General features: G+C 40.5%; 1 protein-coding gene across 1 annotated transcript in view; it reads left to right on the top strand.

Annotated features, from left to right (window-relative positions):
• Nucleotides 1–13,232, top strand: part of OVA1 (methionyl-tRNA synthetase / methionine-tRNA ligase / MetRS (cpMetRS)) — a 114,709-nt gene that overhangs the window by 40,268 nt on the left and 61,209 nt on the right. The window contains exons 4-5 of the mRNA XM_087660848.1: nucleotides 569–736; nucleotides 998–1,122. Of these exons, the coding sequence (XP_087516974.1) occupies nucleotides 569–736; nucleotides 998–1,122 (293 nt within the window). The remainder of the gene's footprint in view (nucleotides 1–568; nucleotides 737–997; nucleotides 1,123–13,232) is intronic.

Below are 13,232 nucleotides of genomic sequence, written 5' to 3'. Positions count from 1 at the left end.
AGGGATGGGCCTATGCTCTAATACCATTAAAGAAAATGGAATGCAGAAACAGAGTCAATTAATGTACAACAATGAGGGAGAAATGAATATGTAAAAATGAAGTGTGTCTAACTATACAATTAATAGTTCAAGTTCCAACTAACTGAAGTGTGTGATAGAACTGGGCGATATAAATATTTAATGACGGAGCCACTCATGCATCAAAATGTGCCCAAAACAATGTAGAATAGCTGGGATCTTGGAAACAAAAATGGGTGTCTTCAATGGAGCTGGAAACTATCCCAACAGCACTCTATGGGTATTGCTGAATTTTGCTTTGCTGAATCTGGCTATCATGGCTGCTGGAGGGATTAGAAATGATGAGGTCGTCTATAGCTTTTATAACATGCCCATGAATTAGCTGAACTGATTACCTCCTTACTAGTCTAACTACACTGTTGATGACATCCACCAGGAGCAGTGTATATATATAACAACTTTTGTGGTGCCATCTCTCATGAAGTCTAATGAAATGTGGTCATGTTTATGGACTGGCAGTATAGGATAACTTGTGTCTTTTGGTTTGTAGGATGTGAAAGACTTGGTAAATGACAAATGTTGTCCAATTCACCAAAAGCCCTGTGAGCTTCGAAAGGAAGATAACTATTTTTTTGCTCTCAGACATTACGAGAAGAATCTTGAAGATCTACTATCTTCAAAGTCTCATTTTGTGCAGCCCATTTTCCGCATGAATGAGGTTGGTATTTGACAACTTATACAAGTTATATTTAATTGGCCTTCAGACTCTTTTTTACAGCCTATTTTTATATGAGTGAGGTGTATGAAAGGAGTTAGCGTCTAGATTTTGGTAATTACTTTTTGGGATAGGGGTAATTGCTTTTTGGGCGAATGGAGATTAAGAGAAATACAAGACAAAAGTTGTAAAGTCCGCTCAGTTTGAAGATTATTTTGATTTAATTGACAGGGAACTTATGTCTGCTGAGGCTTCTTTGTGCAGGTGATAGGTTGGGTCAAAGAAGGTTTAAGAGATTTTTCAGTTTCTCGTGCAGCAGTTGACTGGGGCATTCCTGTGCCCACAGACCACAAACAAACCATCTATGTTTGGTTTGATGCTCTTTTAGGGTAAGGCTTTACCCATGTATGTGATGTTTCTTTTGGGGTTTTACTTCCTTTTCTAGTTTACCTTAACACACCTTGTAGGGATTTTGCTTGTTAGACTTGTTACTTCAAAAGTTTGCTGATGGTGTATTAAAAAGGGTATCAAAATATTGGGTCATGAAGTAAAATCCATAGTGAGATGGTACATTGGTATGTGTGTGTGGACAAGAGATCCTAGATTTATAGTGTACAAATCCTAGGTGTATCTAGTGGCTGTTGATCAGCATACAAAAGCCATATGTACAGCTAAAGAAAGCAGCCAAACAAACAACACGGCTACTATCAGAAATGAAATTTGTTGGAGTTCCATCCTTAACATGAGAATAATCATATATTATTATGCACAAATAGCGACATAAATCGTGTGAATAATCTCAAGCCCTAAAGCAGCCACATCCCAAATAACACCACCTTGAAATATCAGAGAAACCATCTTTCACAATGATAATGCTCTAATGCAGTCAATACTACCATCAATTTATAAAAACGAAAGGCATTTCATGTTAGATGTGCCAAAGTACAATGCAACTCAAGAAATGAAACGTCCAAGAATGTGATACTCCATGTGAGACTAGATTGCCTACTCAAGGACTTGGAAGCAATGGCCCGCTTTGGGATCTTTATGTAGATTACCCCTCCTAGACTGGAGTGCCCTCCTTTTGCAGCTTACATGTCTCGTTGTGAGAGAGAAATGTCCTCCTTTGAATCTTTAGTCGCTTGTCCTTATTATAGTGACGTAAACTTGTAATATCATAGTCTGGTGAAAATGAGATGTGTGAATAGCCCCTTTGAAACTAGAAGCTTAAATAACTTTCTCTGCATCATGTAATTCTGTATTCATATTTCAAGCAATACATTCTCCAATTCATCCAAAACATCAAACAAATATCAGTTCAATGTAAAAGAGATATGTTGATATGTGACCAATGTGGAGAGTATCTACCCTACTAAAATATAAACTCAAGAAATACCATCAACTAAGGATCATGAAGCAAGCTGGGCTTTGCCCATATAACATCAATCTTAAGGGACAATATACATCCAAACATAGCCTTATCCATACATGCATCTGCAAGCCCCAAAGAGAGAATGTTGGTACTAAATTGTGACTGATTAGGTCATGAACTAGACAGACATATTTAAGTACCATGTTGTGCATGCGAATGTGCATCTCATTTTGTTTGTCAAAGGAAGTAGATGTTTGTGCTTCATGCAACCATCGCGTGTTAAGCCACCAAAATTTGCCACTAATTAAGCGTATTTTATTGGCCCTTGAAATCATTCCAAAGAAGAATCAAGTCATTAAATGTGAGAATCTAGAACTTTGGTAGGACAATCGACTTAGGAAATTCTTTAAAAGAATCATCATTCGCTACCACTTTCATCTCTTGTTCTCCACCTTTAGTGTCATCCACATGACCTTAGCTGTGGGAGATGGTTATTGTACTAGTAGTCCCCCAAATGATGGCAATGGCATTTTCATTTCCAAGTGATGGCAATGACAGTAGGCAACAATACCTCCCGGTAAAGATGACGATGGGATGAGAGAAAGCTGGATTGGCAAAGTGGGAAAGTTGAGACAAGTGATAGGTAGGATGGTTGCACCTTAGAATTAATTTACATTGAAAGTTTCGACCAATATGCAGCTCACTTAGGGCACTTAAGTTGCTACGCAAGCACTAAGCTAAACCTTTATCTAGTGGGAAGCTCACTTATGATATATGATCAAGTCATGAATTAGGCCTTAATAAAAAATGAGATTTGATTAAGAAGCAACTGATTGCTCATTTGGAAAGCTTATGTCAGCCATTTGGGGATTCTTTTCTCTCATTTGGAGTAGCCCAAGTTTAGACTTAGCCATTCTTATCTTCTTTGGTACATTTTCCATGTTGTTTGGGCCTTCTATGAAGCATTTGGGGCATCCACAACTTCTCTTTGTAAGATGTAGCTGATTTTGCCTCTGTTTGGACAGCTTGACACCAAAATGTAGCATATTCCTATGTATTCGTAGGTTTCTTTGAAGAGTTATGGAGTATCACTAATTTGATGCTTTTGATGACTTAGATAAGGAGACCATTCAAGCTTTCTCCGATAGGCGGTCCCATTAGTGAGATCGTTGTAAGGATCAATGTTTAGAGCCATGTTTTCTCTGTGATGGATTGGGAAGATCAAAGCACCCTTTTCCTTGTGTTTTTCTACATGTTTTCAAGGGGCTCATATTATAGGTCCTTGCATAGTTGTGATGATGCCTTTGTGAAATGCTAGGGGTTACTCTGAGGAAACTCAATATGTACGACCAAGATTGAAACAAAAAGACTTAGATAGGGGTAAACCCTATACGCAAAATGCAAAACGCAAAAACTTAAAACTCAAAAGCACAGAGACAAATATAGAGAGAAGAAACCACCTTGAAGTGAATGAATGCTGTAAATGAATATAAGAGTATATTGAATGCCCAAGAACAGAGCAATGCAATGTCAGAGAGTGATGTCCATTGGAGTTAGATCCTAAGTGCTGTAACCACTAGTCGGAGTGTAGGAAATACCAAACGCTAATCACTAGAGTGTCAGGGAATCAAGATGACAACATGAGAGGTGTTTGCTGATGTAGACGGCATGTTGGAGAACAAAAACGTAGGTACTACAGCAATCCCCTGGTGGGAGAGATTGTAGCAACGTGTTGCTTGACACAAGATGTTGAAAATGCAGGCTGATCAAATGCTATGATGACACAACAGATGGAGATCGATAGTGATGGGCTACAGTCGATGATAGTCGAACAACAGATGGTAGGTGGCTGATGGTTGAAATTTGCACAGTAGAATGAGAAACTTGCACCAAAGGATGAGGGTGAATCGTGGACAGCTTGTCTATTTATAGATGTTGAAGAGTGCTCTAGAAATTAGGGTTTTAAGGGACCGTTGAAACTCTCTCAAACTGTATATCAAATTTGCATTTTTCATTAATTAAGTGTGTTTTGGGGTTGTTTAAAATATTAATTTGCTGTAAAGTGTGTTTTAGCTTAAACATCCCCTCTCAAGTCCAAAACTGAGCTTAAGAGGGAAGGAAAGGTCAGTAATGTTTACGCCAAGGCGTCTCATCCCAAAGTAGCTAGGGCATTAGACAAAGGGTGCATGTTGGTTGTCCAGTGGTCTACTGAGACAATAGAGGCAATGGTTATCTTACCAAGGAAGTTTAAGTAGTCACCCCAAGAGGACAGTGCATCGGACAAAGGGTGCTCATTGGTTGCCGAGTGGCCTACTAGGCCCTACAAAGGCAGATGGAATCACATTAAACATTTTTTTTGGTGTTGGAAAGTTAGTTTGAGAGGTTATGGCTAATTAAGTAATAGTGACCCAGAAGGTGGGAGTAGGGATTGTATACCCAACACATCACAAAATAGTACAAGCTTATCCATCCACTCAAGAATGTTGATAATGAGGGAAAAGGTGATGAAGTAGCATATGAAGAAGGATGTTGGTGTAATTCGCCAGTGAAAACAACTTACTAGTAGTGCTTTGCACAATGGGATGCATAGTATGCTACGTGTAGCAAGTGTCACTTGGACAATGTCCCTCGTGGGAAAATTGTTCACTTGCCCAAGCACCCTAGTATAAAGATGATGAAATCATGTAATGCATAGGGGAAGATACAACAAGGGGGGGGGGAGAGGGGAGGCTAATGCCGTAGACAGGTATTGAAACTTGTAGAATATTTAAAAAGGTAGGAATCCTCTCTCAACTTGGATGTTGATGCCGAAGAAGAAAGAGAAGCTTGAGTATGTTGGTCTTCATGTGGTACTAAGAACCATGTGGATAGAGATAATAAAGCAGTCCTATTGGAAGAGCAAGAACAGAAGTCACTGCCATCATAGCATTAAGAGAGACGTTGCACGATTCGCTGTGGGAGGGGAAGTCTCTAGGTTGGTAGAATAGTAAAACTCCAAGAAGATAGAACCATGAAAGGAACGACACACATTTGCTCTCTCTGGTTGAGGAAGGACTAGTGCGAGCCTGTATGTTAGCCCTATCCTAAAATACAAAACCCTACAAAAGAGAGAATAAAATCTGCAAGCATAGAGGTAAGTAGTGAGATGCTCCAAAAAACAAAAGTGAAAATAAATGAAAGCAAGCTAAATGCAATGCATTGAGTATGTGAGTATACAATGGAAGTCTAAAAAAAGAAAAAGGCTAAGTGTGTGGTCACCATCACGTACAATTAAGTAGGGAAAGGATCCTAGAAGATGCAATGGATGCCCTAAGAATGGATATGTAAAGTGCAATAGGTGAGTCATTAGTAGATCAATTAGCCAATCCTTTAGTAGTGAAGGAGATAGACTGCTGAGACTATTCGCATGCCACATATCCACTGGGGTAGACGGAATAGATGGCAGCAACGGGAGGCATAGCACCACTCGATTGGCCAACCAGAGTGGAGTTAGTTGTAGTAGTCTGCCGTGTTTTTCTAGATAGAAGTCCTTGGGCCTTGGTATGACACTCACTCGTCCACATGGCCCGACCTGTGGTAGTTTGTGCAAAATCTATTTTTCTTAGGAATTTGTTGTCGAAGGGGTCGTGTTTCTTTGGTTCTATTGAAGAAAGGGAGTTACCCTTGTTTCGGCTTGCCTTTGCATCTTGTGAGTTCTTGCCATTGGTGGTTTTCCCTCTCGAAGAAGAGACAACCAACCCTCAGCCCTCTGAATGGATATGTGTGAAGTACTTTTTGTGGACTTGATTGTGTAGCCTCACATAATGCAATAACTGACACTCAAACTTGTAGAAGGTCGGCATTCTAGGCATTGAGATACTGTGCTGGATAAAATGAAAGTATTTGTCGGGTAACTTGTTCAAGAAGGACGTGATGTGATCATCATTTTACTTTGGGGAGCCAATAGTGACAAACTTGGCTAGTAAACGCCGATACTCGGGCAGCTTGACTTTCAAATCATCCCCTTCCTTAATGGAAAACTCTTGAAGCTCAAAATCAAGACTGATATGTCGAGTGCGATCTTGAGCCGCATGGCGGTCAATGAGATGACTCCAACACTCAGATACGAGGGGAAAATGCTATAATTGAGAGTGCGATTCAAGAAGCAATACCTGAATTAACTCAACATTGGTTGTGGCATTGCAGGCTCTCCATTAACGCATGTGATCAGGGTGAGCTAATTGAGGGTCTATCGGTACCAACGACGAGGTTCCAAAGTCCTTGAGATTCAAGTACTTGCTGTATGAAGTTTGACTAAGTGGTGAAATTCGACTTGTTAAAATGAGTCTTATCAACGAAGGCATTCTTGTTCGTGGCAATAGGAGTGGTAGTGCTAGGAGATTGAGGTGTGTAATGGAGGTAGGGTGGATAGGGAGATCGAATGGAGTACACTTGGGAAGTAACTCGAGAGTGTCCACCATGCATACGAGAAGTGTGCATAACGGATCTAAATTTGGACAAGGATGGATTTGGTATAGGCGCACTAACCGCCTATGGAGCCCATGGTGGAGGGATAGGGACATGGGAAGTAGAGGATGGAAGTCCCTATGTAGGAGTGACACAAGGGATGTGGGACAATAGTCCTTATCAGAGGATTGATATCATTACGTTTGAAAGGTCGTGTGGGGGGTTTGTGAGTGTCTGGGGGTAGCGAGGGGATGCCCATCACAATGGTCCCAGAGTGGAAGGATGTGGTAAAGGTCGTGTGGGGGGTTGGTGAGTGTCTGGGGGTAGCGAGAGGATGCCCATCACAATGGTCCCAGAGTGGAAGGATGTGGTAAAGCTGGGGGGGTTATGCAGAAGGTATAGTGTTAAAAGGTGGCATTCCCCCTAACGATACACTAAGAGATGGAATGAATGGAGGGTAGATAGATGGTGGGATGAAAAAAGAGAAGCTGTTAGGAGCAGAGATGGAAGATCCAATCCCTAGTGTGTTATGAGTGGAAGTGGAGTGTAATCCAAGATTTTGGAATGAAGAGGTGAGTAGATTAGAATGTGGAGAAGGTAGTGGTGGGATAGGAGGGAGTTGAGAAGTGTGGTTTACTTGCTTAAATGAAATAGATGGTAGAGATATACTTGATAAAGGATATTTGCTTCAAGAGCCTCCTCTATTAAAGTTAATATATTGAAAATCATTTGGATCTTGTACAACAAAAGAAGAAAAAATAGAGAGTTTGGCTTGTACGACTCAAAAGGGTTATATGAATTTGACACAAGGCCTGGTGGAGATAAAGGAGATGGATGGCCAGTTTTGCCGAATGTCATAATCCCTCCAAGGTCAGAGAGATGGCCAGTCTCGCTAATTGGTCTAGATAGAGTAGCACTCATTGTACTCGTCAAACTCTTCATCTATAAGATGACCAAAACAAGAAGAAGAAGGTGGTAAAGGTGAAGGCATATCTACCTCCTTCTTGAGACCACAATGCCTTCTCAGAGCCTCCAATGATGGAGAAGCTTGATAGGGTGTCATAGTATCCAAAGAAGAAGGTGCTTGAGACATTATGAGTGAAAATGAAGTCGCATGTGAGTCTCGCACAAAGACTAGTCTCCACAATCACTGCAGGATACTCTTTAGAAGTGCAATAGCTTTGATATCATGTGAAGATATGCCAGGGTTACACTGAGAAAACAAATGTACAATCAAGATTGAAACACAAAGACTTAGATAGAGACAAGCAAAACTCAAACCCTAAATGCAAAATGCAAAAACTCAAAACTCCAACATAGAGATAAACATAGAGAGAAGAAACTTTGAAGTGAATGAGTACTGTAAATGAGTGTAAGAGTATAGAGAATGCCTAAGGGCAGAGCAATGCATTGTCAGAGAGTGACGTCCATCGGAGACGGATCCCAATGCTGTAACCACCAGTTGAAGTGTGGAAAATACCAAACGCTAATCACTACAGTGTTAGGGAATTGAGGCGACAAGAGAAGAGGTGTTTGCTAATATAGACAGCCTGTTGGATAGCAAAAACGTAGGCACTACGTCAGTCACCAGGTGGGAGAGATGACAACTTGTCGCTTGGCACTAGATGCTTAAAACGCAGGCTGGTTAGGTGCTATGATGAGACAACAGATGGAGACCTCCAAACAGCAAAGTGATGGTTAAAAACAGGCTGCCTAGGGTGTGTGATGGCTGGACAGTAGATGGTAGGTGGGCGATGGTTGAAATCTGCATGGTAGAGTGAGAAACGTGTACCAAAGGATGAGGGTGAATGGTGGGCAGCTTGTCTATTTATAGATGTTGAAGGGTGCCCAAAAAATTAGGGTGTTGGGAAACCATTGAAACTCTTTCAAACCTTGTACCAAATTTGCGTTTTTTATTAATTGTGTTTTGGGGCCGTTTAAAAATGCTAATTGGTTGTGAAGCATGTCTTAGCTCAACAACCTTCTATTCAAGTGCCCTTTGGTCTTGCAAAGTGGAGTGTATCCTTGACATCTTAAACTTATGGGACTTTGTAACTAACCCAATCCCTCATCTAATGGAGGATGGTTGCACTAGTTCTACATTGGACCATGCATCCTTTTGAGATCGGCCTAATTCTAGAGCATGATCTTTTCTCTTTATGACTTTGCAAGATTCTGTTGTTGTGCATGTGTGTAGACTTTGGACCAGAGTGGAGGTGAAAACGAAGTTCTCTTCTCTCTATCATCAAAAGTCCTTTGCCTACCATATCAATATAGAGAAGGAACTTTGGATGCTCTTAGTTGATGATTCCCCTTCTATGTAGGATCACATCAATAAGATGGAGGACATGTAGGATGAGCTTGTATCCCTTGGTAGGACAATTGCATCGGAGGACATGGCAATGGTTCTCATTACTCCATTGCCATCTCCCAAGTATGATGTCTTTTGTATCAACTTGCTTACCTATGAGGTCTTAGAAACTCTTCTATAGGATGAGCTAGGTCTACTTGTTTTGGAGTACAAAGAGCAACTCAAAGAGGTTGGTGACAGTGGATTATTCGACCTTTCTAAGGCTCTTTCAAGAGGGGTCAACAAGAAGGACAAGAACAAGAAGAAGAAACATGCTAAATGTTCAGAAGCTTTCTTGGGCCTTGATACAAATTCAAAGAAGCTTAAATGTCCATACTATGGGAAGGGTACTCATCTTGTGGAGAAGTGTTGGAAGAAATAACCTCACCTTTGTTTGGGAGTGGAGGATGGAGATTAAAACATTGGAATCTTTCTCTATTTCTTCACAAGCTGTTACACACGAGTCCTTGTTCGTTCAGATCCATAAAATGGAGCCCTCTTCATTAGAGGTCTTAGCTTATTGACAGCAATACTTTGAATCATACAACTACTCCAGGAGATTTGTTGCAAGATCTTCATCCATCAAAGGGTATAGTCATTGTTGTTGACATTTTTTTGGTGCCTATTAATGGTGGTGGCACTTTGCCGCTATTGCTTAACCGTCTATCGAGCTACGTTTTGGAAGTCCTACATGTTTTGGACTCGGGCTTCCCACTTCTCTTAATTCATGTCCTTACTAGACATGGTACTTGGGTTGTTTTCATTGAGCAATCCATCTTTATTGAGGATTTCTCTTTAGGAGCCACTTTAGCGATAGGTTGACAGGAGAGTGGGGTTTACAAGCTCCATTCCCCTTTCATTGTACAGGGTCCTTCGAGGCAATTGTTCCTTATTATCCATCACCTATCATGCAGGTTCCATTCCACCCCCCCCCACCATCTCTTCTAGCGGTTCCCTTGTACATCCTATAAAGAAATGCTTGTCTACAGAAAATAGACACAAATTGTATGACAAATGTTCATATTGGTAAGGAAACATAGTTAGGGTTAGGTTTAACACAAAGATCATGAACACAGAAGATAATGAAATTGAATAATAAATGAATAAGTATAATGCTAAATGCACTAAACACACTATGCAAGGTAAAATTTGTCAGCAGTCATGTGTGTCTTGTGTGGTCATCTCTTGCGTGTGAGCCTCAATTTGAGTCAAAACGAGAACATTAGGAGCTTTGACATTGTATTTGTCTATCATTTAATGTGTTTTAGACACTTTAGATGGAGGGCACATTAGTGCATTTCTTTTTGGGAACTTTTGGCCATTTTTAGGGTTTTCACCCTATTGAGGGTGTTACCACTTTTGCCTATATATAGGTGGCTTGCCTTCCCACTTTCATTTATCTATCATTGATCCTTCATGATCAGCCAGCCATCCTTATTCGCATTGTGGCCTTGTACCTTCAGCCATTTGTAGTCACATTGTTCCTTCTCTCTCCTTCATTCTCTCTTTGTCTTCTTCTCTCCATGTTCCCTTTCCTCTTTTTGCTGCGCACTCTCACATGGCATTAGAGCCATGTGTGGGTGTGAGAAAAATAGGACCAGCAATGGAGGAGAGAGAAACGAGACACTGATAGTGAGCCGGGTGCAACAAGAGTGTAGAGTGTACTTGCTGAACTGAACTGAAAGAGTGAAAGTACAACCTAGTTTAGGTCGTGAGTTGACCTAACGAGCCTTCCACTGACTAACTAGAGTTAGGCTAACTTACTCTAGTTTCTAGTGTCACTAACTAAATGTTTAAAGACACTAGGTACACATATTATGTTGACACTTGTATAAGTGTCCACATCACACGAAATACATTGGGCACTACCGAGAATTACCGAATTCTAATACTCCCTTGTAGTGCCAATGTCATGAAGTACAAGGATGATCAATCACCAAAGGGTAATAAGTTTAAGGACTTTCGAAAAGTCTCAAACTTCTCATGTGGTTTACAGAATATTGTCAATCACATAAATTATGGTGGGCTGCATGCATCTTTGGCAGAGAGAATATGGTGTGATTGCAAGATGCCAATGATCACATAATTATAGATCCTCAATCTATTATTCAGATGTACAAACAATAATATATGGATCTTCTTAGTTCACAGCAGCTTGTGAAACCAGCCTTCCTTCTTGGCAAGGGTGGTGATCAACAAGAATAAAAAAACACAAATCTGAAAATACACACTTGACCACTTAATCTTGGACAGTTGACACTTGATTGGCACCAACATCTAGTGCCTCTTGAGGCATTTCATCATCTTGTATTGCTCTAAGGTGGAAGTACATTGAGATATAAACTGATATCCTTCAATCCTAAATACATTGACTATCATAAAATGACCAGCACTGCTTGGGAACAATTTTCCCCTTGATAGTACAACAATGTGGGCCTAGACTAGGTCAAAATCTCATTCATGTGGGCCACAATATTTGGTGAATGGACCCTTGGTTCAGCTACAAATCGCTTTGCCTTGAGCTGTAACACAAGGGTTGGGTCTTCAGTAATTGGACATAAATCCCAAGGTGGCTGTGGAAATCCTTATTTCTACTGTAAATTAGGGTTTCAAGTGCAATTTCTGCAATTGCTCTTCACCCCAAGCTGGAATTGGCTAAGAACTGCCGAGGGCTGATTTGTAGAAAAGAGATAAAATCAGCTGAAAAGAGTATCTTTCGATTGGTAGCTCAAAGGCAACTCTAATGGTGGGAAAAAGTTCAAAAGGGGGGTAAAACCCCATCGTGATTGGCAAGCTTTCCTCCTCTATTGCCGCCTCTCACATTGAGGCTAAGAAGGAAACGTGCTATCTGCGCCCCTATCATGTTGTGTTGCACGATGAGATGTCACCTCTCTCAAAGCTCATTTGATGGCTCTTCCTTTCTCCTTCAGCCTTTGAATGTTGGAATGACCCTCAACCAGCCCCCAAATATCCTCTTGCAGTTTGCTTGGGAATTTTTGACAAGTGGTATCTTTCCAAAAGTAATTTCCAGCTTTAATTAATTAGATTTTAGAATTTAAATTCTAAAAATCAATCAATTAACTATTTGACCCTTCTTAAGAATTGGTCAGTGTCCATTCACATTAATTGCACTAAACCTCATGGGACATGTCTCAACACTAATTGGACTTGGACCTAGCATTAATTTCTTAATTAATTTGTAGTCCCTCTAATGTTGCCACTGGACATTTAATAGCCCAATTGTTGGTTTAGACCCAAACTGACATTAGGCATCCACAAGTACCTGTTAGGCATAACTTTGTACAAGTTACAACTTTTGCCAATGTCACCCATTGATCACCAGGGTTAGTTAGGTTTGTCCCTTAGTTGACTTGGATTTCACATGTGCACCTCAGATGTGTATAACTTAATAATGCCAAAGCTAAGCATTAAAACTACGTGTCCTTATTGTAGCCTCTTTTTGATCAAATTGTTAATGCACGCAGGACAAAAGTCGAGGGTGGGATGGACTCGCAAATGAATTCTTTGAGACTCATGCTGCTCATTTGGCAAAACTGTTGACAATCATGTGCCAATAGGTTTGAGCCATTGGAGTTATGCCTGCATCTTGGAAGGAGGGAATTATTAAGTTGATTCCTAAGGTCCCTTTGCCATCAATGCTGAAACATTGGAGACCAATCTCATTGATGGGCACCATGCATAAGCTTTTCTCCGAGTTTCTGGCTAATTGCCTCCATAAGTATCTCGTGGATATTGTACACCCTCATCAATATGGTTTTATTAAGGGAAGAAATATTTTGCATAATAATTTGAATGTTTGGAATGGCATCGATTGTGTGCAACATTCTCACTTGGAGATTGTACTTATACAACTGGATTTGGAAAAGGCTTTTGATTACTTGGAATGGTCATTCTTGGTAGAGCTCATGCAAACTATGGGCTTTGGGCCTCGCATGTCTCGTTTGATTTACACTATTAGCTGCGATGCTTCTCGACTTGTGCTGAATGGTGGCATCATTGAAATTTTTTTTCTTGTACATTTGGTTAGACAGAGGCTATCCTCTCAGTCCCTTGTTTTGTATCTAGTAGGCACTTTGTTGGGCATGCATTGGCTAATGATACTTTTATGACGTTGAAAGCTGATAGTAATAATAGTCTTAAGGGCATTGGAGATTTGGGACTTGTTTGGTTTTGCTTCTGGGCTGCATATTAACACATCTAAGTCCTCCCTCACCAGCTGCATTGAATTTGACTTGCAGGCTTTGGGATGACAAGGAAAAGTGATTAAAAAGGGCATATTGCTAGACATCTAGCTCACCCTTTGGTTGTGA

This window comes from Lygodium microphyllum, chromosome 20, assembly GCF_053477565.2.
Source record: "Lygodium microphyllum isolate KBCC chromosome 20, Lygodium_microphyllum_v1.1.10, whole genome shotgun sequence".
NCBI classification, from domain to species: Eukaryota; Viridiplantae; Streptophyta; class Polypodiopsida; order Schizaeales; family Lygodiaceae; genus Lygodium; species Lygodium microphyllum.
This window is presented reverse-complemented; position numbering and strand designations above follow the sequence as displayed.